This window comes from Triturus cristatus, chromosome 1_2, assembly GCF_964204655.1.
Source record: "Triturus cristatus chromosome 1_2, aTriCri1.1, whole genome shotgun sequence".
Taxonomy (NCBI): Eukaryota; Metazoa; Chordata; class Amphibia; order Caudata; family Salamandridae; genus Triturus; species Triturus cristatus.
In genome coordinates this window covers 1,110,395,660-1,110,423,227 of record NC_140580.1, presented here as the reverse complement: position 1 = coordinate 1,110,423,227, position 27,568 = coordinate 1,110,395,660, and the positions used below count along the sequence as shown (strand labels likewise).

Below are 27,568 nucleotides of genomic sequence, written 5' to 3'. Positions count from 1 at the left end.
CTCATGCAGTTGACGGTCAGTTTTCTGGCCAAACTCAGTAGCAGTATTCAACATTCAACCTGGCCTTAACTCCGAACAAAATTCCTTGCCTCTCATCCATTTGTATGGGGTTTCTTTCCCCGTGCTACTCTTTGGAGTTGTTCTTTACACCCACATTGATCTCTTCATGGCAGTGCGCCTTCCGTTCCTCTGTAGTAATGAAGACCCAGCAGCACTTTTGTTTGCCCACCTTTGGCCTCTACTACTTACTGTGCTGCGCCTAAAAGTCTGTCCGTCCGTCCTAGGGCAGTGAGTACTCCTGCAACCACTGCCACTGTCTGAGCTTAACCAAATCGGTATGTGCAACCTTTAAAGTCCTTCTGCATCCCCTGCCTCAGATTACACCAACATACCCATTAAGCAAATTTGTGTTTCTTATTAACACAAGACTTTCATTCCAGCACAACTCTCATCATTGCCTATGCTACCCTTGTAATTATTTTACTAGTACCTATGAGGAGAAGCACTGTTCACCATTACTCCCATTGATTGGTCCTAGCTGCTTCTTATTTACAAACGTTGAATGACACAGTACTTACTAACCAGGACTATCCAAGCATGCTTGAAGCTAATCTAGTCACATCTGGTGCTTCTAAAGAGGCTTAGATGCAGCAGGCCAGCTGGTGTTTGGGATTACAAAATGACATGGCCTCCTCTCTGCTCATGACTTGCTGTTGCTACTTGCAGCTACTGACTAGTACTCCTTCCCTTATGTGTAAGGGAAAAATTGGACCTCTGAGTCCTCAAGTGACTTTTCCACTCCAGCGGCTGTTGCCAGAAACACATGCCTCCTTCAGGATCCGCGGGTACAGGAAACGTGGCTTTTCTATCCAAGCAGTTAGTCCCCCGGAGTACTTTTCCTATTCACACGTGTTCCCTCTAGTCCCAGATGTCCATTAAGAAGATCCTAAAACACTAGAGTTGGCCAAGGATTGTGTCTCTTTAACTTCGTCAAGTCTGCAAACTGCCTTTTTGCACTCCTCCCAACAGAGGTGGCCGCAATGCAAGTGAAGAGGAGTCAAAAGCAGCTCTACCACCTGACTACTATATTATCCAGGCAGACCGCGCCAGCGTGAAAGGAGGAGGTGGAGTTGCGGCGATTATCCACTCTAGCCTGGATGTCACAACTCTTACCTGTCTGACACTAGCCAACACAGATAATCTTGTACTAAAAATTGCCACTCCTCACATGACTATAACATGTGTCCTCTTGTATAGACCGCCCACCTCAATGCCATTGTTTCCCATGGCCTTTAGTGAGCAAGTTGCTAACCTAGCTTTGGATCACGCCAGGGTTATGTTAGTAGGTGATTTCAATTACTGGTATAAAGACCTATCAGAGGGCTCTCAATCGGCGGAACTGACTGACCTTCTGTCTAACCTCAACTTCAAGCAAATGGTGCTCTCCCCCACTCACGATAAAGGACACATATTGGATCAGGTGTGGTCTAATACCACTTGCGTGACCTCCCCGCTAACCTTGCCTTGTCTATGGTCAGACCATCTTATCCTTAAATTTAAGATTTGTGTTACTCACATCAGAACCACTGTGCCAATTGCCGGCAGATTAGCCAGGAATTGGAACGCTATGGATAAGACTGCTTTTTTACAGTCATTGGCTAATGATGTCCCCTCCTTGGACAATGACATAAATCTGTCAGTTTCTTCTCTAACCGACTGGCTACTAGCGGCCAGCAATCTCCATGCCCCGTGCAAAAGAATTAAACTTGCACGGCGCACGGATGCCAATAGATGGTTTTCCGCCGACTTGAAAAGCAGGAAATTGACTTTCCGTCATCTTGAGCGCTTGTGGCGCCGTGATTATGACATTGAGGGAAAAATTAAATATACTAGGGCGAGGAAGGAATATATGAATGCCATCTCTGCAGCAAAGGTGGAGTATTTCTCTTCTCGTATTCTAGACTCATCAAACAAATCTAAAGATATCTTCTCTGTCTTTAATGAACTGACCAACTTTGAGAATGTCCGTCCTAAAGTAATCCCCACTCAGTGTCTGTGTGACTCACTGAATTCTTACTTTAGTGACAAAATCACCGACATAAAAACTAGCATTCCCCAATCAAAGACCCCAATCACGACCGGCATGGCAATAAAGACTGGCTCTGCCACCCTTACCAATTTTCAATCCATAACTCATGGCCAGCTCTTGGAATTAATGATGAGAGTCAAATCTGGCTCCCCACTGGATATCTGTCCCCCTCGTATCTTGAAAGAATGCTTTCCACCTATCCAACCCCTGTTCTTGCCCTTCTAAATGACTCCCTCTTGTCGGGCATAGTCCCGTCCGCTTTCAAAGAAGCCACGGTCATACCTCTATTAAAAAAACCCGGGGCGGATCCTGGATGTAAGGCAAACTACAGGCCCATCTCCTTATTGCCTTACTTGGCAAAAATTCTAGAGGCACACGTGGCGAAAACTCTCTAATTTTTTGGAGGAGTCCTCCTGCTTTGACCCTCATCAGGCTGGATTCCGGCCTGCACACTCTAAGGAGGCAGTGGTCACTGCAGTTTTGGACACACTTCGAGACTGCGCAGATAGACATTCTCCCCAGGCCCTGGTGCTTTTGGACCTGTCGGCCGCGTTCGACACGGTCGACCACAACATCCTGGTCGACCGTGTTGGACAGGCCGGCATACAGGGCGTGGCGGCCTGCTGGTTGAGGTCCTTCTTGGAGGATCGCTCCCAAGCGGTGCGTCTGGGGGACTTGATCGGTGTTAAACAGTCCATCCCATGTGGAGTGCCACAGGGTTCCTCCCTGTCACCCCATCTTTTTAACATATACATACTCCCCCTTATACAAACCTTGAGGGACAAACAGGTGAGAGTTTTTAATTATGCAGATGACCTGCAGCTACTCTTCACCATTGATAATTCCGAAAAATCTATGAGTCATTTCCAGTCAACCATGAGGTTTATTAAATCCTGGATGGATCAAAATCAGCTGAAACTAAATCCAGGTAAAACCGAACTGGTACTGACTGGGGACAGTGCTAAGTACTGGGGTCCTCACTATTGGCCTTCAGATCTGGGTCAAGCTCCGCAACCATCACCATCGGCTAAAACGCTTGGAGTCATTGTGGACAGTGACCTTTCACTAAAAGCACAAGTGGGACAAGTGGTCTCCAAATGCTTTTATCAGCTAAAAAAAATCAGGAAGGTCAGGCGACTATTAACGCCAGAAGCTATTACCCAGGTTGTGATCGCCACTGTTCTGTCCCATCTGGATTACGCGAATGCCATCTACCTGGGTCTCCCAAACTATTTACTCAAGCGTCTCCAGATGGTGCAGAACTATGGTGCTAGGTTGATCCTGAAGCAACCAAGGTGGCAGGCGGCGACTCCTCTTCTCATCAAGTTGCATTGGCTTCCGGTCATACAACGTTGTTCCTTCAAAGCAGGTTGTATGATCTTTAAGTCACTACACGGCAAAAGCCCTAAATTCATTAATCAATTAATCACCAGATACGTTCCCTCCCGTAACCTTCGTTCACTCCACCTAGGCCTTCTCCAGACCCCACCCTAAAACATGACCAATCCTCAGTCTTAAAAAAAACTCCAGCACATCTGTCCTATCCGGACGTCAGCAGCTGCCCATGCAGGTAAGCACGGTGAGGCCAGGTGGGGATTCGACAGACGACAACATATTTATAAAATTTTCCTTCGTCTGTCAAATCCCCTCCACCCACCACCGGGCCCATGGCACTTACCTGCACGGGCCACTACTGCCTGAAGTATACGATTCATTGTTAGCATCATCTTCAATACCAGGTGCATACTTATAAAGTCAAAATAAACAGCACCCCACTCTATCTGACAGCGCATCACACATAGTAAGGACATCACTGACTATAAGATAAGTGACAGAAAACAGAACATCCAAATCAAGCCATCCCTGCCTTACCACCAAAAATAAGGAATAATCTTCCTTCCCAAATCAGACTCACACCTACAATACTACAATTCAGGAAAAGCCAAGTATGCTTTTATTTAACTAATATGTCCACCGTTACTGGTAAGGATCCTATCTCTCGTCTCCCCACCCTTCTATCTTGGCTCACTCAGAAGAGATCCTTCTTACTCTTTTTACCAGATTTTTGTGCACACTCTCACATTGTCTCAATTGCTTCACGTATATTGATGAAAAGCCGGCGTGTTGGATGATGATGTTTTAGAGCTGGGATTATGTGGTTAGATGGAATAAAATCCCAAATGAGGTGAGTTGCATACTTCAGAGGTCACACTAGTGTCTCAAGTGATAAATGTGCAATCACTTTGCGGAATGGAAACAACACCAGGATGATACCAATGTATTGGAATGGTTGCAGCATGGGGAAGGTCCACCTGATCACACGCAGGTAGGAGCATGGGCACCTTAACGTGTCATTCCCTAGCGGTAGATGACAAATCATCATTAGGAGGACTCCCTGGCTCCAAACCTTCTGTGTAAGAGGAGGCACGGGATAGGTTTGGAATAAAGCTTTGAGAGGTAAAAATACTCGGATCAAATCTCATTGCAATGTATAAAAGGAGATTCAATGGGCAAGGGTCAATGAAAAGCAGATGGACATGTACGGAAGATGAATAGGGATCACAGACAGATCCACAAATCAGCATGGCATTATGGGGAACGCGTTTCAAATAGAGTGGGTGAAATTAAGTAAGTCAATTTTTTGCCAAAATCAACGTGATCAATGCTCAAAACACCTAAAAATGTAAAACGTTGTTTCAACCCGTTTTCTTGTTAATCTGAAATAGTAGACTAGGACGTCGATTGGACAAACATATATAGTTATAATCTGAAATTGAGCGGGAGTGGACAAAAGAAGGTGTTCCCCTCCCTCTGCCCAATGACGGAAGCTGTGTGAGTGCGTAACTGGGCAGCTCTGAGGAAGATGTCTAGGAAGATGGTAGATATGGGGAGCAAAATACTGAACCTCGAGCCGACACAGGAAGGATACAACCGTAGATTAGTTCTGCAAAGTGTGGCATATTAGGCAGAGCGAAAAAAAGAAATATGCTTACAGTACTTCTAGCTAAGATGCTGCTGTGAAATTGAGAAATGTAGCTTATAGAAACTACTGCAATCCTGATTTATTGAATTTACTGATCTCAACTGCACACTTTAACGTTAAGAAAAATGGAGGCGCTGGTGAATGTGCATGATCAATTAAAAACGTGAACAATGTAGCACTTGTGTTTTCAAATGGTGGAAACACTGTGTTACTGTTACAAACCCCACCCAATTTAATATAGTTAGCGCACAGAAAAAAATAATGGATACGCGGGACACAGCAGTTGATATCCACCTGCCGGCCCCAAATTCAGAGATGTTACGCTTCGAAGCAGCTGCCACACCTGCACGCAAACGGTGTGGTAACAACTGCTGCGAGATGCAGAATATAATAGGGAAGACAAAAGTGCTGTACACAATATTGTTGGCATGGGGATAAGTATGGAATGGAAGCTTTTCTGCGGTACTAGACGGCTACCCTTCTCACAGCTCAGATAGTACCGCATGCTTCTGCCTGACTTCAGGCTCCTCTGTGGCCTTCACAAAGACGGCTTTAAAAAGCCTCAGGCTGGCTCATGCACTGACTACTAATTGATCCTTTAGGTAGCCTTCTCTTCCCTGGTGCACTTCATTTCGGCTCACTTTAACTTTGTCAAGATTACACTTGTGTTTTTTGCTATAAGAATTCCTCGCATGTTCATGCGGGTTTTGTGCCCTCATAATAAACAGAATGCTCTGGTTTACTTGGGATATGCTTTCTCATGTGTAGTACGTAGAGTGTGGCACCAGAACCTTGGTGGACCAGAGGCAAAGGTGGATTCAATGGTTCCACGGGTGATTGCCTGTTAGTTTTATCACCTGACCACATGCTGTTGATGGTTGGATGTCAAGCGTCTGGATCTTTCCTGCTGTAGCTCATTTGTTAGGTGCCTGTGATGGGTGGAGAGAGATCTGAGGTCATGCTTGTTATTTTGCAGTCCGCAGCTGTGACGACACAAATTTGGTGCAGAGTTTAAGGACCACATCCCCTTCAGAAGGGCACTAGAACGCATGGGGCAGGAGAAGATGGTGCATCGCTATCAATAGGGGAGAGCTGTTGAGTTAGTCACAGTGTCGAGAGAGTCAGTAAGACTGCGGGCATGGCATAGCAGAAGTCCTGCTTGAGGTTTGTGGTGGTGGCATGAAGAGTCCTGTTGAGAGGTGCTTCATCCCAAAGATTGTGAAATGTCTCTTAGAGCATCAGTGGCGGCTGGTAGGGAATGGTGGTGGGGGTGGGTGAGGTGCGAGGTAGAAAATAAAAAAAGAAAGAAAAAAAGAAAGAGAACTTAACTGCTGGTCAGGTCTCCAGACGCTGCCTCTCCTTATTGCAGTAAGCACCTGGGCACCCAGGCTTCCCAAGCCAATGACAACATTGCATTGCAGCATTGTGATTGGTTCCCCAAGCAAATCACAAAGCTGCATTGCAGCGTTGTGATTGGTCTGAGTCCTGTGGCTCGGTGCTCAGGCGGGGACAGAGAGCATGTGCATGTTCCCCACTAGGCTCTGTAATGCAGCCTGGTGGAGAACATGCAAAGTGCGCATGAACGTTTGGTCGGCCCAAGACGGCCAGTCAAACATTCATGCACACTTTGAGTGTGCTCACCACTACTCCCCTGGCTCTGCTCTGGCCATCCCCGCCCCACCCCACACCTCGGAAAGGAAAAATAAATTGATAACGTTTTGTTATTATCATTTTATTTTTCCTCTGCACTGCTCACAAGCAGTAGGCCGACGCTCCTGAAGAGCATAAATTAATGATTTTTATTTAACAGTCTTGGACTCGGATGTATTAAGGAGCTTTGCATTTAACCAATCTTCATATGGCATCAAGCCATAACAAAAGCAAATACATTTACAAATATGAGTAGGAATACACTAAATAGAGCATACAGTATGCAATTTGGGAACAAGTATCGCAGAACTATTTTTTGTCCATCAATGAAAATTCAGCAATCATTAGTTTAGGCACTGGCAGAAATAGTCGGTTTTTTTTAGTGAGCCATGTCGTTTTTACATCACTAACTTGTATGGAAACGGCCACGTGACTATATACCACTAAACAGAGTGTACGTCTTTGCACCAAGATGGACTCGGTCCTAGGGTGACTCAGAGCACACGAGACTAGAGCAGCTTGAATGAAGGTCTCTGGGAAGGTCTACAGTAAAATGTAAAAAGATGTGCTGAAAAGGGTGATGTGCTTTGGAGGCATTTCTGATATGACAGTCTAAAGAATTCTCCATTCACTGGCTAGTACACAGAATAAGAATGGAACTTCCCCACCATCTCCCCAGAGCATTCCTGGACCTTAAAGAACATCTGAAGAAAGGAAGGGCTTGGCTAGACTCATCGGGGAAAGAAGCCTGATGGTCTCCTGATCGCCACCTGGACCTATGGACAGGAACTACCCCATAAGGGTCATCTGCCAGGGTTCCTCTTTACTGCCTAAGGGAGAGAATACCAAGGAGAAAGGCTGTATCCGCAAAGAAATGTGTTTCTGCACACGCCCTCTGGAATGTCAAGGACTGTGTAGGGTAGCAAAGAAGCATGCCGAAATTAAGTCACATTATCTCCCATGAAAATGTGGAAAGCTTTTATTTTGGTGATATTTCAAGGAATGCCACCTCTGACTTACGCTTCTTAAAAAGCAGACAAGATAGTTGGTTTGAAATTCGGGTGTAAAACAGACCTTCCGTAAAGCGACAACTTATGAGCGACTTGTTTAATCAGCCAGATTAAAAATAGGGCAAAATTATTCCTCGCAACGCAAGGGAGCCCTATACAATAAATAAGGAACATAGAGGCCACTATTACCAAGACAATGGTGTCTCAAATGCGACCACTAATGGTCAGCCAGTGCCTCCCTCCACAGACACCAAACTGACCACACCTAGATCTTCAGTTGTTGTGAAGTAGGATTACAGGCACTAGCCATTGAAATACAAATAAATTATGTATATGGGTGTGTTTTGATTCCTCATACGAGCAATCCAATGTGGAGAGGTCAAAGGCTTCCACGATGAAGTTGACCGGCTTAACATTCAGCAAATCGCATGTCTGCCACTGAGAACAGTGGTAGGAAGTACCTTTGTTCATGTAGTAGGAGACAAAAAAGATTGTTCTTCAGCTTTCTTCCTCCACCAATAGCAAATTGGCCCACTCAGTCATTTCCATTCTATTACGGCGACCAGGCCTGATTTAGGGATGTGAACAAGGATCTCCTCAGGACCTTGTTGCCGTTTTCCTCCCGTCTACTTCTATCAGGCGACAAGATGGCCCCTTCTGTGCGGCCTCAAATACCCCACAATCTGTTATCTATCAGAATGAGCAGAATGTAAGAGAAATAAAGGATGGCTCAAACCACATACATTTGGGTCTATTATTTCTTCAGGATATTAGACAAATGATTTCAGTCATACTTTCCACAGCTCACTCGCAACACAACCTCTAAACAGCCACCAAAGCCAACGGTTAAAGTCTTACCTTTAAAAGATCAATTTCTTTAATGCAATCCTGCCTGGCCTTCGCATCCATCATTTCAAATATCTGAGAAATTGAATAAAATTAAAAAATTAAGTACATGTTAAGAAAGCCTTTTTCTTTGAAAAAATATTATTTCTCCACTGTGTTTATGTAATTAACTGTTGTGTCTATTGAAATATGTATGTTCATTTCTTTACGTCTTTTCTAAGCTTCAGCTGGCGGACATGTGCAAGGCATCACTGACACTGAAAAGGCTAAAATGATGGGGTCTGAAGTAGCCTGGTAGCAGGAAAACCCGGCAGTGGAAGAGCCTGGAGGTGGATCCACATTAATATGAAAGAGAGTGGATAACCAGAGATTCATCAGATACCATGCTCCATGCTGACACATCACAGCAAGTAATGGCAAAGACCAAACCAGATGTGAGAGAGAGACAAGAGGAAATTAAGGGTTAATTACAATGTACTTAGATGCTCAGAAAAATAGTATCAGAGCGATGTACATTTTCCTGGTTGGGAGAACTTGGCGGAACACACAAGGAGTGCTAAAAAAAATGTCAAACTCACTCATGGGTTGTTTGAGCTACGGTTGGGATGGGACCTGGCTTGGCAGTTCAGGCTGGACCGCACCTATTGGAGCAGGGTCAAGACTGATTTATACACAGCTGGGTCTAATCTGAGGTGGCACAGTGGGCCAAAATAACTGGAGTTGGAATGCTACCCCACGCGATTGCCAGTAGTTAGTCTTATTGCAAGCAACCTCCCATCCCCTTCTGTGTGCTTGTTTGTGTGACAATGACGTCACCATGAAAAGTTATTTCAAAGGAAATTACACTTCAAGGTCAGGTTATAAGTCTTTCAAAAAGGGACTGTCCTACACTGGTGCCACAACTCCATATTTAGTCGAGCCAGATTATCTATAAAAATACAACTAAGGTAGGCATTTGGACAGTGGGTACTGAATATGACAGATGAGTGAATATTAGAACAGCTTACACAAACAGAAAGATTTCCTCCAAAACATAAAACAGAATAAACAATATAATGATTGACATGTCAATTTTCTTTTTTTTAATAAAACGAAGATGGCTGGCTCATAATTAACAACTCTCTTTTATAACCAAATCATTACCACGTATATATCTACAAAATATACAACTTAATGTTATTAACACATTTAAGCATTTTATAGGAAAGGCTCTTTGTAAATCCAATGCTTTATTAATTTAGCATTATCCCATTTAATAATGCAAATTATTAAATGTATTAATACAATACAACCCAGAAAGATACTGCAGTGAGCCTCTACACTTGCTGCTGGTATCTGGTGTAAATTGCAGGTCCATTTTTCGAATTCAGGCAAGGCGGGCTCTGCTTTTTATCCTTCCCAAGTCAAGATGGCCCAGAAATGTGGTATAACATTGTATAAAATCCGTTATTATAATTAATAGAAGGATCTGCATTATTTTTAAAATGTTCATAACATTTTATCCTGCAACGATTCAACAAACTCAACAACCCCATGTCAAATGAAATCACTAACACCCGAAGTTAGAAAGATAAGTCTTTCAATCTCAGAAAAATTCTGTCATGGATTTAAAGCATTAGCTCTCCCATTATTCATTCAGTGCCAAAGGTGTAACAATAAGTACTAACAATGGCACCATGCAGCTTTTAGAAATGTTTTTATTTTTTATTTGCAGAGGTAAGATCCAGAAGTTACATTGGCATCTTAGGGAGGATTTGAAAATCAAAATAAATTTGCATCAGTTACAATCTGCAAACCTGGCATCTTACAGTTTATTATTAGGTTACACAGGATCTCCCAACGTTCATGTTATGGGCAGGGAAGGAGGCATGTTTCAGGGGAGGATACACATAATGTTTGAAAATCCACACAAACTCAAGACTTTAACAGCACAATTCCCCATTGTTAGCTCGGTGGATCCGTACTGCCCGCCTTGTGGACAATTCACTAGAGTAAGCATTGGGGGATGGTGGATGATCAGTGTCAGTAAACGTGGAAATGTATAACCTCAGTGAGACTCAATGTGATTTCTGTGACCCACAAAGGCTGGAAATGCATTACAAGCGTGGGAAGAAATTTACAAAAGCAGAGATTCACCTTTAGAAAAGGATTGAGAAAGTGTTGATGAATTGAGGATTGCGATGTAGCCGTCATGTTGATTGGCTGTGGGTGGTCACCTGATCTTCAGTGAACTACCACACATTTTCAAAAGAGCTTCCAAACTAAAACAAATACGTAAAAAAATCTAAACCTGTAATAATTCACCAGCACTTTCTAAAAGCTCACCTGAACTTTCTTTAATGCGACCGGTTTTCTGTCCAGGTGGCAGTTTGCTCTGTAAACTTCACTGAACTGGCCTCGTCCAATCTTTTTCTCGATCTGGAAATCAGCCAGAGTACATCGATAGGGATACGTCGTCAAGTGCCTCTGAAGGTATGAAAGGGAACAGAAGAACATCATCAGCACAGCTCTGCAATTGGTACCAATTTTCATACAGAGGAATTATGATGCTTATTCACAAGATTTTGCCTCTAGACCTTGACAATTCAACAAAAGCAGACATTGTTCCAGTTGTGGTCTATCTTTAATCAAGTCTTGCATGGTAATATAAATCCATAACATGAAAAATTAATTAGATAAGTATTTATAGGTAACTTACAAACCACAAGCAGATCCTGAACAATTACTGAGCACTCTCTTTGCTAAATGCTGCTTTCCATAACTAGATTGTCTCTTTGCGGTGCCATTGATCCTGCAAATTGAATGATTCCCGAATAAAAGAGCATTCACCTAGGTACATCCACAGTTCCAGCAGACTGCCATCGTCACATGCTGAGAATCCGGTCTGGTCTCTTTTCAAAAGTAGCATGCTTTGTACTGTTGCAATAGCAAACCACCCATATTGGATGCATAAATGTCTAAAAGTTCACAAATCTTTAGTTGAGCATGTGCATGACAGCAAGGACATTTCAATAGATACGTGTAGTTTTCTTTGCATTCATTCTATGCATTAGCCACACCATTCAGAATTAATAGGCCATCTGGTACTTCGCGACCAGTATGCATGAAAATCAATCACAATTCCAGACCTCCTCTCCTCTGGACCTCTCCTTCTCCACTTGTGATATTCTTTTCTGTTTCTCTGGTTGTACCCTTGGAGTAATCTTTGATAATGACCTCCAACACCAGAATCATTGAGTCTGCCACCATGGACTCTACAATCGCTAGAGTTTATTAAGTTAAAGTTCACTGTTTTCATCTCAGCCTCTATTACAGGAATCCCCCCAGGTACCAACAATCTCCCCACTTTTGTTTCGCATATACATCTGCTTTGCAGATGACACCCATTATATGCAGAGGTTTTGGAGCCTTAGGGGCACATTATGATATCGGGCGGATCACCAACGCTGGGCCGGCGGTGGCCAACGCCGGGCCAGAGGTGGCCACCGCCAAACCCAGGCGGTGGCCACCACCGCCTGGTTCACCCCCTGCCATATTAGTATGGCGAGGGGCACCGCGGCAGATGGAAAGACCGTCCGCCGCTTTTCTGACGGTCGGATTTCCGGCCAGGCGGAAAAGGGACACAATATGGTGGCAGTGCCTTGCAGGCACCGCCATCCATATTATGATGCCTGCGGGTGGTTGATTTCCATAAAAAGACATGCAGTGGAAACTGGGGGGGGGGGGGCAGGGAGGTGGGATGCACAAGGTGGCAGGCCCCGTGCAATGCCTGTCACGTTGTGCATTCCGATGCACAACATGCATTTCTTACATTGCGCTGGGTGCTGCTGACAGCACCACCTGCCGCAATGTAAGAAATGCGGGATGCAACCGCCAGGGTGGCGGGCGCATCCTAATTGCCATTGCGGGACCGGACTTGGTTCGCCCACCATCGTAATAGACCCTATAGTGCTCAAACCATCTTGAGCTAAACTCAGGTAAGAACAAATACATTGTTTTGGCAGACCCTCTCATGTATTGTCCAACTAATATTGCCCACAATCTGTTTAATTAGTAATGAGCACTAGGCAGGATAGATAAGGTGGATAATAAAACACATTTGAGATGCTGAAATGTGATTGGAAGGAAGAAGTGGATCTGATACGCATATTATGGTATTTCAAAAAGCTTAATATGTTGATAGAAGAACATAGAATAAAGCGGATAACAGAATGAAAAAAAGGGTCTTTCCAAAAAACCCAAAGTTTTCATGACACACAACTTTCAGGGTATAAACAAATCAAATAACATCACTGAGAGGGATTTCACAGCAGTCAAAATCTGTTTACTTATGTATGGGGAAGCTGAGTGGACTGACCGCCAGACAGGGGTAACGCAAGGTAAATCTCTCATGAAAGAGTGGTTCATCACTTGAAAGATCACAAAATCCTATTTCAAATGAATGGATAAAGGTCATTGCTGACAAAAAAAAAAAGAAAGATATAAGGCGAAGTGGCGCCCCATTTCTCGAAGTTCATATGGTGTGGCTTTCCAACAGGCCAAGTTCCCATTGCCTCGTGTCCCTACTGCTCCTTGAGCGTTCGAGTCCAGCTCGAAATCAGGCGCCCACTGGAGCAGGTCCAAAACTAGTCTCAGGTCTTTGTTGATTGGAAGGGTCATCCTCTGTGATTGTTCGTTCCATGTCCAAAGAGGAGTGCGGAGGCCAGATAACGATATGCCAGCAGAGTGCTGACAGAGGCGGCATAAGATGTTCCTACGTAGAATATTTTCAGGACAACTACACTATGGGCATGAGTCACAAATTGCATTCTGTTGTAAATAAAGTAGTAGTAAAGTAGTAATTCTGACTGACCAACAAATGCAATTCACAAAACTGCAAGTGGAAATCTCCACATACACATCTCCTATCTATCCAATGAGAAAATGCTGAAACATATTACTTTACTCCGTAGTAGTAAATGTGGGAGGGACCAGCTGTAAAATAGAGAATTCTTACAACTAAGTGGGAGGGGTTTAGAGGGAACTTAGGAGGGGTTTAGAGGACAGACACCCACCCACCCACAAAAGTGTAAGCTGATTGCTATTCACAAACTGCACTTCTAGCGCTACTCATGCCAAAATGGCACAAAGAAGTAATAAATGTACTCCAGATCTTAGTAAGTCCAGTGTCAAACCCAGCCAACCATTATTACTTCGACATCCTCCCATAGAAATTAATGGAGCCAGGGACTTAAACTAGAACCCCATAGGAAATAATGTTAAAATAATTTAAGAAAAATTATATCTAAATAAAAATACATATTGTATGATAACATATTATAATAATTTAAAAATAAATGCAACTTTATTTTTTTTAAATAGTTAAATTATTTTACATTAATTTCCTATAGAACAGGCAATTGTTAATACATAAGTAAATACAAATATTTTTTTGTTTAGCAGTATGTATTTAAGTACCTCCTTAAAAAATAACCTTAATTTTATATATTTGGATTATATATCTAATTAAAATTAAATAAATAGTGCTGAAGGATTTTTTGTTTTGGTCTACATTTAAAATAAATATATAAAATTAATTTACACTAATATTTAACATAAATATATTTATATAAATGTTTTATTTATGGTTTTATACATGTTTTATATTTGCCCTTTGCTTTACGACGAGGAGTGATCCGCCCCGTGAGAGAGAACTCCACCAGTGTGAGAAACTAATTTCAAAGTAAATATTTAAATTGCTTAAACATATTAAATAAAGTTTAAAAAAAAAAGATTTATGAAAAAATCTCACCTATTAAAATGTTTACATATAGTTATGCATTAAACAATTACAAAATGTTATATATAGAAATCACAAAAATTAATTTCATTACTTTAACATAATTAAAGATACATTTATAATTAAATTAAAATGGGTATTAAAACATTTTATCAAAAAAGAATTTGTATTTATATTTATTTTACCATTAAATTACATCTACATATATTTTTAAAAAGTCTAAATAAAATAATACATTTTAACATTACTTCCTACTGGGTTCTATTTTGAGTCCCTGCCTCTATTATTTTCAATGTGAGTATGTTGCATTACAAGTGGTTGGTCATGTGTGGAGCTGATCGCACTCCTTTTTTTGAGCTGGAGTACATTTACTACTGTTTTGAGTTCTTTTTTGGTTGTAGGCGCTTCACACTTGTAAAGTTGACTTCAAAACCTACTTCAGAGCGTAGAATGATGTAAGTCTACACTTTGAAGTATATTTACTCTTGGAAATGGTGAACAGCCAAAAGTTTTAAATGTACTAACTACTAAAGTGTGGATTTACTCATGTGTAAATTTACCTTTGTGAATAGGTCTCAATGACTTTACAATAGTGGTGTTCTATTTTTCCTGACACGCTCTTACGTGCACCAGTAAAAACTGAAGATTGACTTTCGGGAACTAACATGTAAATTAAACGAATGCGAGGTACAGAACTTCTTGTGCACATGCAAATATACACTCTGTACTACCTGGGCTCTCAGGCATCTTGAGTGCGGTATAAAAACAATCCTAATTTATTTTCTTTGAATATTCACACGAAGAGTAAAAAGACCTTGAAGTACACATTAGCCAGCAGGATTAGGGATAACTGTAAAGCACTTTTATTTTGTATTATTCAGTACCAAGACGCGTCTGTTCAGATGCCCCAAGTGTGTTAGCTTCACAACTGCATTTATTTCTAATCAATATTACTGGAGTCTTCAGCTCCAGCTCTCTGGTTCTCTCTCTAGCTATGCTATTGTCATTCTTCCAAGAATTGCCCGTGGCACCTCTCCATCCCTGGCCTCGCAGGGTTTGCTAAGTGGGTGTTAAAATCTGGAAGGATTCTGAAGACAGCACACACTGAGAAGCATCCATATGGGAAATTATTAATTCCAGCCAAGAATCAAATGTCACAAAGTCAGAAAGTTCTGTCAAAGATTCCAAATGAAAGGCGGCATTTGGTGGAGAATTTGACTCCGGGCTATTTTGTTCTTAGGGACTTTCCCTGGCATTGGCGCCCTAAGAGGGCAGGGAGGCTCCTTTTCAATGGAGGTGACACTTGAGGTAATCGTTTTAGAATCGTAAACAAAGAAATATGCTGCATCTTAAGCACCAGGAAAAGAAAATATATTAATAAATAATATAATTCAGTTTTGGCTCACGGTAATTACAGCAAAAGGTAGATTATGTCTTTAAATCTGTCAGAAACATTGCAATCCTCCTTCCAAAATGGCAACTCATTCTTACTGATAGCCTCAATATTGGCTTGCATAAATTAAAATTATCCCTTTTTTTCTTTTAATTTAACAGTTCTATTTTTCATTTTTGTTGAGCAGTAACGATTGCCGTTCTTAATTGCACAACATTTGGTCGACCCAAAGACTTATATATTCATATATGTACTTGTATCCAACTTTGTCTCTTACAGATTTTTTAAGTGCAGTGTCTTTAATTGCAGAAAAGATCCTGAGAACATTTTATTTACAAGACACGTATTACTTCATAAGCATCATTGAGGTAACCGTGCACTCCAAGCAGTCACAAAATGATTCCCCAAGAAACCTCAATGTATGCAGCTCACAAAGCAAATTTAGAGAACTGACTAAATGATATATAAAGCGTTTTTGTATTTACCAGTTATAGAGCAGTGAGAAGCACTTTAAGCCAGGCATATTGCAAAAATAATGCAAAGCAGCAGGAAGCACAGAAAGTGTTTTATATACATTGCCGCGGATGCCTGCAGTCCCTGTATGAGAATGTGCCGGTAATATGAAAATGCAAGTCACTTTTTACTGTAGTAGGAGACAATAAAACAGCTATCGATGACGTGTTAACGTGTTGTGAGTGGTGTGATATGTGAAGCCATAAGCAGAGGGCGGGGTGCAAGTCGTAATTATTTCACTAAATTACAACTAGAGAATTTCAGTGGTTTTCCAGTTTTTAAACTTAGTTCTCAGCTCATTTCAGCATCTAACTACAATGTTACATTAACCTTTTTTTTTTTCAGTGAACTTCTGGGGTTAATTTTATTAGACACCCCGCCCTCTCTGACAAGCTATGGCACGGGTCTTCAAACAAGGTGGCAGGCCCCCTAGAGCAGCTTTAAGTGATCCTGGGGAGGGCGCCAGGCTCTGACCAAATGAAGCATTTTGCTAATAACAGGGCTTTGTTTTCAGTGAAAAACAAGCATTTGCAATGCAATCAGTCTCGCCTTTGGGGCCTTATATGTATTTAGCTATGCAGCACATTAGCCTGGGTGCTGAAACATCTACTATTCTTTAACATGGAGGGTAAATAAGCAACAAACTGTGTGACACATCAGGTATGGGAACACATGGAGAGAAATATTGCCTTTCAGCAGGAAATGATATAGTCCAAAACTCTGTTTTTAATACAAAACCAGGGCCTTCGGTGGTCATATCACTAAAAATACAAGATTTGAAAAAAATATTGTCTATGGGTGCTCTTGGAAGACAAATTCTACGGTATTTTACTGACCTCTACCGGTCGTTTTCTATCAAGAATGTTAAATAGAGGCAGTTGCCAGAAAAATAAAAAAACTGAAAGTACCTCAGCAGAAAGCAATTTTGGTATTTTACTGACCTCTACTGGTTGTTTTCTATCAAGACAGTTAAATAGAGGCAGTTGAACAAGCAGAAAGCAATTCTGGCAATTCTGGTATTTTACTGACCTCTACTGGTCGTTTTCTATCAAGACATTTAAATAGAGGCAGTTAAACAGAAAAAAAAGTATCTAAACGGAAGCAGACAAGTCCTAGGGCTGGTCTCCAGAGCCCACAAAGTAAATACACATAAGTATATACAAGAGGTCTCAAATGCTCGACCTAAAAATGAGAGGCAGTAAGCTGCTCTGTAATGGGCCATCACTAACATCTTTTGTCATTTATATCCTGGCTGGGAGAAGGTGTCAAAAGGGAAGGGAATCCAAATATCCTTCAAAACCCCCACCCCATTTCTGATATTCACACAGTGGATACTTTTGCACGTTAGTAAGGTCTGCCTGACCAGTTTACTATGTTTGTCAATCATTGATTGCATTTTTAAAATGGTAACAGAACTTAACTGGCACAGTTTAAATAGTTTTACACATATTTAAACATTGCCAGTTTAATAGATAAATTGTGAAAAATGTTCAGGGGAGGCCCGATGATTTGTTTTTTCACTGGGGGGTGCGGCATAAAAAGGTTTGAAGACAACTGACCTATGAACCACCTTCTGCAATACGTAGCAGGGGCTTGTCTGCGTGAACTGGCCTCTGGGCGAGCCTTGCAGCCAACCACCCATGGGGAGCATATCACCCCATGGTTTCCAGTAGTGGGTTGGCCCTGTGTCCAAACCCAATGCAGGCAGCCAAACCCCACTGTGCGTAGCCTACAGACCTGTGATCCTTGTATTATAAAAATTATATATATTGTTGTTACCACGGTTCAACAGGGTACTGAAACACTAGGTGCTGGTACAGCAGTACCAGAGACCTGAAATAATTTATTTAACTTAATGGTTTCTTTGGTACACCCTTCGTATGGCCAAGGTGCCAGCATGTTCCCACTCTGGCCCCTTATGTGGCTTTTCAAAATGTTTCCATGACCCACGCCGACCGAGTCCCAGAGTCCTGTATTGGCGGCCGCAACATCTTCAGTGTTGTAGTCAATCAATCATATCATTCAGTACTCCGGTACCAGCACCAATAACAGGGTAATGAAATCACCGACGGGAGAAAAAAGGTCCCTCAGCCAATAAGAATAGCCTATCATTTATTAATGTTTTGGTACCACAGTACTCGCTCTGGAACAATGTCCAGATATACCCAACTGTTTCTGGGGGGTTCATAAACTCATTATTTTTTACATTGTATTTCATTTGAACATTTGGACTTTGAAAACAAATACCCTTTTCAAGCTAAGTGCCACAAAATATCTAATGCAAAAAAAAGAAGGAACATTTAACATGTAATATGGTCACATATTCCTATGTGTGTTATCGCCCGGTAGGGTATCCAGGTTCTGAAGCAGGAGTAGAAGCGTGGAAGCGAGGATGCAGAGTCATCCTAGGAGAATTAGTTGAAGAGCTAGGTCTTCAGCTTCTTGCGGAATTCATGAAGTGAGGACGAGGCTCCAATGGGTAGAGGAAGTTCATTCCAGGATTTGGGTGCAAAGTAAGAGAATGATCGACCTCCTGTTCTGCTTCTGTGGGTGGGGGGGTGCATCGTGGGTGGTCTAGGATGAATCTTGCCGTGGCGTTCTGGGTGGTCTGGAGTTGGTGGAGGAGGATGTTGGAGATACCGGTGTAGAGTGCATTGCTGTAGTCTAATCTGTGATGTGGGCTTGTGTGACGGTATGTGTGATATCCAGGGTATCCATTTGAAGATCTTGCGGAGCACGCGGAGTATATGAAAGCGAGAAAAGCTGATGGCGCTGACCTGTGCTCTCGTGTTGAAGTTGTTATTGAGGATGATTCCCGGGTTTCTTGCATGGTTAGTTGATGTGGGTCCACGTTTTAGTGGTCACCAGGTGGAGTCACAGAGGGAGTTCAAGTAATTGCCATCCTAAGGCTCTGGCGACATTTATAAAACACTTGGCCTTTGGCCTTGTAGCTTATGATGATATCAGAAGCCCATGATTGTGAATATAGGCCTGTACTACATGATTACCATTAAGTACTTTTCTCCGTACATGCACAAAATGATAGAAGACAAACGGAAATTCCATATGATATGAACTTCCTTTAGAATTCAAGGCCTTTTAAACAATTTTTAACTGAGGAGGGCCAGCCTCGTATTGTTCGCCATTAAGATATTACATTATTAAAGGAGCGCCATTGTCGTACTGCATGTAAAACATGCAGCATTTTTAAGAATATACTGGAAAACGTCAGAATTCGGCCCCATTTTCTGGGAGGACCCGGCATACTATATAGCTATAATTAGTTAGCTATAATTAGTTAGCTATCAGTGGGCTAGAGAACATAAACGTATTCTCTATGGGGCGTTGGGTCCAGAACTCCTTACGGGCACGGAGAGCGCTGCTAGGTTGGACCGGTTGGGACCGAAGGCTTATGCTGAAGATGCCCCTGTGGGTGGGCCACCAGACGGTTTGAGTGGTGAACCTCAAAGGATTCTGAGGGTGGGACGGAATTGGAATCCCACACTTGGGAGATGTAGGGGACAGGGACCACATGAGATCCTTTCAGGACCTTCAGACCGAGTTCTACATGCATAAAATCAGTTCCTTCGATACTTACAACTCAGACACGATCTTTCCGAATATCAAGAACAACATGAGGATGTCCCAGAGTACACGCTCTCGAGGTGTTTAAATTTACCTATGGGTTTCTTGGGGAAAGATGGGATCGCACAACTCTAAAAAACCTTGGCTACACACTTTTCTGACTAGATGGGAACCCTGAGAGCAAAATGGGAGGAGTTGGTAGGATCGCTGGATGGAATGGACTGACAGGACGCCTTTATGATGCCCCACACTTTGTTGATCTCTGCACCTCTCAAGCTCATTCAGTTTAAATATCTCCACATATGTTCTCATAACTTACCACCTGTTGACGGTCCGGGAATATCCATCGCGTACATGCCTTAGATGCCTGAAACCCAGAGGGAATTTCTACCATGTGGTATGGGCCTGCCCTGTCATACAACACTATTGGTCAAGCATACCCTCCACTCTTTCCAGAGTGATGGGAATGCATATCGAGGTAAACTCTAGACTCGCTATATTGGGCATTCTAGAGGATATGGGGGGACCCCGAGGGACCCCGAGGGTATGGGACATGTGTGGGGATGGGTACGCTGCTAGCCAAAAGGGACATAGTCAAACAACGCTACCTCCATTGCAGCTTGATGGAAAGGTATGAACAGGTGCAAATTTGGAAGAGACAATATTTACAGCACGTGGCTGTCCCAAAATACAGTACGATATGGAGAAAATGGTGGGCTTACCAAGGTTTAGAAGGTCACGGCTATTATGGGCAGATATAGCAGTACCATAATTAACACCTGTGGGACTAAAGGGGGAGGTGGGTACCTGTGTGAAGTATTTTCTACATTGTTCTTACCTTGAGAGAGCAACAACTGTTATATTGAAAATCCTCATTTTTTTTATTTCTGGAAAGGAGACTCCCCACCACCAAATCGCTCTGGACCTTCACCTCACCCGCTTCCATGTACTAGCACGTTCCAAGTTGGGACTGCTGATACTGACCCCCAAGTTTTACTTGGTGGGCATCGTATACATCTCAATCAGCAGTTTCTTGTGCTATGGAAATGCTCCTCTCTTGATTGGGTCGCAATGCCCTTTCTTAACAATTCAGATTGAGTTAAGATGGCAATGTTGAGGTGCTTATCAGACACCTCAACACGGCTAGCAACAAACACTCTTGTGGCATCCGAAAGCGCTAGTCTTTTGAGAGACACCAAGTCCTTCTTAAGGGTCCTTCCACATTCCTGTATCATGCCCTCCTCTTTCCTCTCTCTTGGTTGTGGCATTTCAGTTCCTCCTCTCTCCCTGCCTGGTGTCACTTTAAGGGCTGAAATGATATAAAGTGCTATACAAATAATAAAAAATAACAATATTTAGTTTGAAATGTAAATGCCCAATGCATTGGTCACTGAGGGGGAAAGCGGGCCACTGGACAGATTAAAGCACCTTTATTGTCTCTCCCTCAGATTACTTTTTCCTACCCAGCCTCCCTTGCTTTAGTCCCAGCCATGTATTCCTGTAGTAGTATTCCCTCGGCTGGCAATGCTACAAGCCTGGGGTGCCCTTGTACCTAGACTGACTTTTTCCTTGTACGGCTACAGGCATTATCTAGGCACTGTAGGGCCTGAGGTTCACACAAAATACCAAATGTTATAAATGGTTTAAAGGTTGATATACAAATGTATTTCACGCTCGTTCTCGTTTCAAAACAATAATTAAGGTTTCATGTGCCAGCCTTTGGTGCCCTCAGGCTGTGTGCCACACCATGCTTGGCACTCCTTGCATAATAAAGTTAATGAAAATTTATGTTTTGCAAGATTAGCTATTTTTCTTCCAGGCCACCCTGCTAGGCGTACATTAGGCCTTACAGAGCCTTTATTAAGTTGTGTCTGGAGTTACAAGAGAATAAGGGCCTTGGTACAACATATTAGGATTACATTTCATTAGATAAAACAAAGTCTACGTTTTTGCCCAAAGTTACGCCGTATGAAACAGAAGTACAATTGTGGCCTTTTTCAGACATAGCCATGGCATGAGCATGAGAAAGATCTGGTTAGGTGGGAGTCGCAGATGTTTAGAATCCTGAAATTCAAATAAGAAAACCCCAAATACATACATTTATAGGTGCAGCATCTAAAACTAGCTCATTCTTGTCAACATGCACCTTAATGCCCTCATGAACTCCCACACTTTCAAAGTAAATTCTCCAGCCGGCCCATAGTCACAGAAGATCACAGATGGAAACACACTATCTGGGTACAAGACAAAACGGTGAAGGTCACAGCTCAAAGCAGAACCCCCGGAAAACACGTCACTGACGCCAACGCAACGTGGTACACGAACAACCACCAGTACAGCCACAAATAGAAACAAACTGCGCCTCGAAGTCCTCAAACACTGTGACATCCCTGTGCCAGACGGCCAGGGGCATAACACAAGTCCCCACATCCGCCGCGGTGCGGGGGGGGGAGCCGACCTGCAGGGGGCCCCCTCAGCACAGTACTTCTGCCTGTGCGCTCCGGAATAAATACCATGGGGGGGCCCTCCGTGTATATTGCAAGGGAGCCCCTTGAACTTTCGTTACGCCACTGCAGACGGCACCCACAGATTGTCCTACAAACGAGCTCAATTCAATCAGCACTTTCTTAAAAGAGAAATTAGACAAAACCAAGAAACACACTGATGACACAGAGGCAGCAATAACCATTCATTCTACACACTATTGTGGAAACGCAAAAACACCAGAATAATCACACTGCAAACAGCTACTTCACACATGATGTTTTTTGCTAACTCCCTCCGCAACAGATTCTCTAACTAGTGAATAAGGCCATTGTTTATTTTAAAATTAAAAAAAAACTGTTGGAATTTCTATATTCAAGAAGAATATAAGAAGGAAAACAAAAACAATTCAGAGTCGCAGATGAAGGGCCTTCTTTCAGTTTGAAACCTACATGTTGCAACACCATGGGGTCATGGAGATGCGATGAAGAGATAGGGGTCCCTTGACATCACACAGGTACTTATACACATACATGATTCATCACCGGTGCATGAAAGTAGGAGGGAAAACCAAAATGGCCACACCATGCACACATACCTCGCCACACCTGGTGGCCCAGCTTTAGTTACCTAGGAAAATCTTTCCTCCGCCATTCAACTATTAAGATTCCTCCTCCCACTTGTAGTTAACTGAGCAACGGCACTTCACCATTTTTGGGCTATGTTCGGTTGAGTAACCATCAAAGCAACATTGGCAAATAACTTAACATGCGTTGAGGCCTCCACATCTTCCTACATTTTCCCACAGTGCAGTTTTCAGAACAGATGTTCGGGGTGGCCAGTGCTATATGTGTTAATTCCATCGTCCTATTCCAGAACTGTTGTATTTGTGGGCAGTGCTATATTATATGATGAAAGTGCCTTCCTAGGGACAATTTCTTAGCAATCAAGATGTTAGAACGCCCAAAGCCCCACATGTGTGTGTTCTGGTCCAACAGACTCGACCCAACATTTTGCCTTAGACTACCAAACGGTCACTCTTATGGCTTCGCCTCTAGGGTACATGAGGTCTTTACGCCAGTCTTCCACATTCAGCTCCTTTACATCACTTTCCCATTCTGGATCTGTTGGTCCAAGAGACCTCCTTTTATCAGGTAGTCCTTGAGCAAACAAATCTGCCCAAAATGGAGTATTCTTAGAAAGGTTCCCTTTCCAAACTGTCTCACTGTTCGCTAGCCTCCATACTTTGAAAGGGCAGGGCATGTCAATCACGTCTTTTCCCCCATACAAATGATGAACACATTACTTTGTCCAGATCTTGGGCCACATGCATCAAAGTTAGGAATTGCGATTCCTAAGTTGCAGTTTTTAAGAAACCTCAATTTAGGAATCGCAATTCCTTATGCATGTAAGAATCGCAAAAAAAAAAATCAGATTCCCACATATTCCTTATTTGCGACTCCTTATTTGCGAATCGCAAATAAGGAATTGCTTCCCATTCATTCCTATGGGCCTACAGGGCCACAGGAAACAATGGGAATTGCATGCGTAATTTGCGAGTACCAAAAAGGCACTCGCAAATTGCGCATGCAATTTCAAGGGTGCAATGGTGCCAAAAGGACATCCTGATGCACCCTTGAAATTGTAATGTCAACACATGGTGCACACACACACACATGTCCAAAGGGCATGTACGTGTGCAACATAGAACTTTGAGAAAAAATGCAGTTTTGTGCATTTTTTAAAGTTCTCGCAAATTACCATCAACTTTCAGTTGATGGTAATTTGTGTTTCTTAATTGCGAAATCACAATTTTTGTTGTTGTTGCATTGCATTTAGGGAATTGCAATTTGCAATTCCCTAAATGCAATCGCAATTTAAGTAATCGCAAATTTAGCGATTACTTAAATAGCGATTTTTGCATTTGGGATGATGCATACCAAATGCAAAAAGAGCGGTCGCAAAGGGGCAGATTCTGCGAATCTGTCCCTTTGCGACCACTATTGTCAATGAAGCATGTGGCCCCTTAGGTCTTCTAGCCAAAATAACTTCTCCATCGAATGAGCAAAGCCCATTCATCCACCACTACCAGTTGTGTGGCAAGGTAGTATCTATGATTGTTTGGGAGAGCTATACTCACCCTATACACTCAGAGTTTTCAAATGCAACTGAGGCTCGCCCCGTTCAAAATAGGTCCCTAAGGGTCTCATTCATTGCCTTTAAGACAGTATCCAGGATCAAGAACTGGACATTCTAAAATGCATATAATAGAGGACCTTAGAAGTTCCAGCATCTCGAAGAGTGCTGCTCTCGTTGACAATGGGATATTTTTGCAAAGTGCTGCACACAATGGAGAAGGCCAGCAGGGGCTTAAAGTTTGCTCATAGAGGGGGCGTGGCTAGCGCCCGCGAGTAATGGCGGCTTCCTCGTAGCTCTCCCGGGCAACGCGGTGAGGAGTGACCGCGACGAACCTCCCGGCGTCTCTTCAGCACGAAGATACTACGAATTATGCCTTCGGAAAGGCTGAGGCACGGCTGAGCTGTCTTTGCGACCTCATAACTGCCTGCAGTTGGTTCTTATCTTCGTGGAAGGTCATGAAGTGATTTCGCTCGCAGCGTCCGCCATTTTATCACAGCGCTGACGGAGCTTCGTTTTTCAGCGCGAAGATGCCTCAGGTACTGAACTTCTCGCTCAAATGGAAGTAGTGACTTTTTTTTTTCTTTTTCCATCTTGATAGCCTGTTGTACACCTTGCTGAGCCCTCTTCACTTCTGGGAGAGGTTTTGGCTCTATTTGGAGCCCTTTCCATGCAACTTGGAGCTTTTGTTCCTTATGGCTCGCCCCTTTTCTTCATAAATTCGCTACATTATGTGTGAGCATTATTTTGAAGACTTTTTTGTTCTCTACTATACCGGATATGGCCAGGTCTCTGTCCTATGCAACATGTTTATATATGTGGAGTTCAATGTACCTGTGACCGCCATTTCGCTGATGCTTCTCATTGCGCCCTACTCTTCGCAGCCTTGCAGTGTTATAGAGTTTTTAACGAAGCTCTTTGTGGATTACTGCTCCATTTAGCCCTGGTTCTTTCAACTTTATTGCCACAGTACTGATTTCTTCACGCTTTTGGATGTCGTTGTCTCTTTTTGCTGCAGTCCTTTTTTCCTCATTTTGTCATTCTTATTTTTATTTTTACTATTCCATCTATGGGCAGATTATCTAAGGAGTTACGCAAGCCTTCCCCAACTCCACGTAAATTTCTTCTTCAAACGGGGTCTAGATATAGGTGTCTGGAGATGGATGACTCCTCCGACCCCTCGGCTAAAGGTTCTCCTTCTGCCTCAGCTCCGCATTCTAGTGGCGTCATTAAGGCTTCCACCAAAAGACTAAAAAAGGACCCTCCTTCTCCTCCCAAACAAACTTCATCAGTAACTATGGATATCCTTTTGGAAGAAATTAAGTCCTTGCGCCCTTTTATTGAAGACACAAAAACCACTCTTGAGGACACTAAATCCACTCTTCAGATGCTCTCCGACAAGTGGTCAAATGTTGATGGTCGTGTAACCCTTTTAGAACACCAAGTAGATACTCTTGCTTCCTCTGTTGCCAAGGTTGATCCATTATGTGTTCAAGTGTCTGCACTCCACAAGCAAATTGAGAACTTGGAAAACAGAAGTAGGAGAAATAATCTCCGCATTTATGGCCTGGCGGAAAATTCAGAGGGATCTGATGCCTTAGCATTTTTTAAATCCTTCCTACCGAAGATTCTCCAGCTACCGGATACCACCTGTCTTAACATACAAAGAGCTCATCGTCTGGGTCCTCCTCCCACTGGTTTTTCTACCACTCAAGCAAAAAAGCCGAGAGGTGTTATACTCTATTTTTTGGAATACACCGATTTACTCACCGTCCTGTCTGCTGCCAGGGCACTTCCTCGTCTCACTTGGTCTGGTAATCGGCTTTTTTTCTCACAGGATTATGCAAAATCCACTGCAGATCGCCGTAAGGACTTTCTCTCACTTAGACCACAGCTCCGGTCTATGGGAGCGAGATATGGTCTTTTTCACCCCTGCCTCTTCAAGGTGACTTTCAATAACAAGACTACTACTTATGATGACCCGCTGAAACTGAAGAGCTTTCTCTACTCTCACAACGCTACCAGTATGGATACTGCTGCTTCATCTAGTTCTTAATTTTTGATTGCATTTACCTGTTTCGTGTTATTGCCTCTGCACTTTGTTCCTGATTGACCTTTCATGATTGTTATGTTTACACAGTTTTTCCAATTGCTTATCTCTTTGTCAATTGTATATCTTCTCTGTATTAACATTTATTCTTTTTTCCCCTTCGTATAGATTTCTTCCTTCATATCACCATTCGCCTTCATGCCCCTGGAGTTCGTTGCGTCTGTCCTCCTTCCCCGCCTTCCCTTGGGAGCCTAAGACTCGTCGTTGTTCTATGTGGCCTCCACCCTCCTCTCCTCCTGTTTGTTCTCGATATTATGTAAGTTCATTATTCTTCCTCTTTTGTTTTATTGTTCTCTCCTTTATCTGTCTTTCTTCTTTATGCTCTTTAGGTCTTTTTTTCTTCTTGTTCCAGTCCTTTCATTTTTCTTCGCTCTTGCTCTTGCTTATGCTACTGCCCCTTGCTTTTATTTCCTCTCTTTTTCCTCATCATGAAACTGGTTTTCACTGTATGACTCATTGCGTAAATATTTTTCTCTATCTTTGCTGTCTCCTATTAACATACACATATGCTTTTAATATCCTTTTTATTTTTTGTTTATTTATACGCTTCTCCTTATTTACTATATTGTTATGTTCTTTTACCATTGATCAATGCCTTTGAAAATATTGTCTTGGAATGTTAGAGGTTTACATTCGCCAATTAAAAGACAGAGAGTGTTATCCCATTTGGCCAAACTTAATGCAGATATAGCGTGTCTGCAGGAATCACATCTATCGGAAGCTGAATCTGTTAAATTAAGAAGGGGTTGGGTGGGTGAGGTATATTTTTCTCCAGGTGATGGCAAACGTAATGGTGTTTTGATTTTATTTAAAAAATCTCTTCCAATCCAGTCAGTAACGCATACCGCTGATGCTTCAGGTAGATGGGTGTTAGTTAATTTTAATCTTGATAATGTTCCTATTTCCATTTTAAATGTGTACGCACCCACTTGTGGAGACGCCTCCTTTTGGTCCTCCTTAGCCCCGCTAATCACTCAACACTATGTTGAT

General features: G+C 42.6%; 1 protein-coding gene across 6 annotated transcripts in view; it reads right to left on the bottom strand.

Annotated features, from left to right (window-relative positions):
• The window catches only part of NEK6 (NIMA related kinase 6), a 516,220-nt gene that overhangs the window by 159,037 nt on the left and 329,615 nt on the right, over positions 1 to 27,568 (bottom strand). For all 6 annotated transcript variants that reach the window (XM_085613747.1, XM_085613749.1, XM_085613748.1 and 3 more), the window contains 2 exons: positions 10,904 to 11,044; positions 8,591 to 8,653 (listed from right to left, as the gene is read on the bottom strand). In XM_085613747.1, coding sequence (XP_085469873.1) covers positions 8,591 to 8,653; positions 10,904 to 11,044 — 204 coding nt within the window. The remainder of the gene's footprint in view (positions 1 to 8,590; positions 8,654 to 10,903; positions 11,045 to 27,568) is intronic.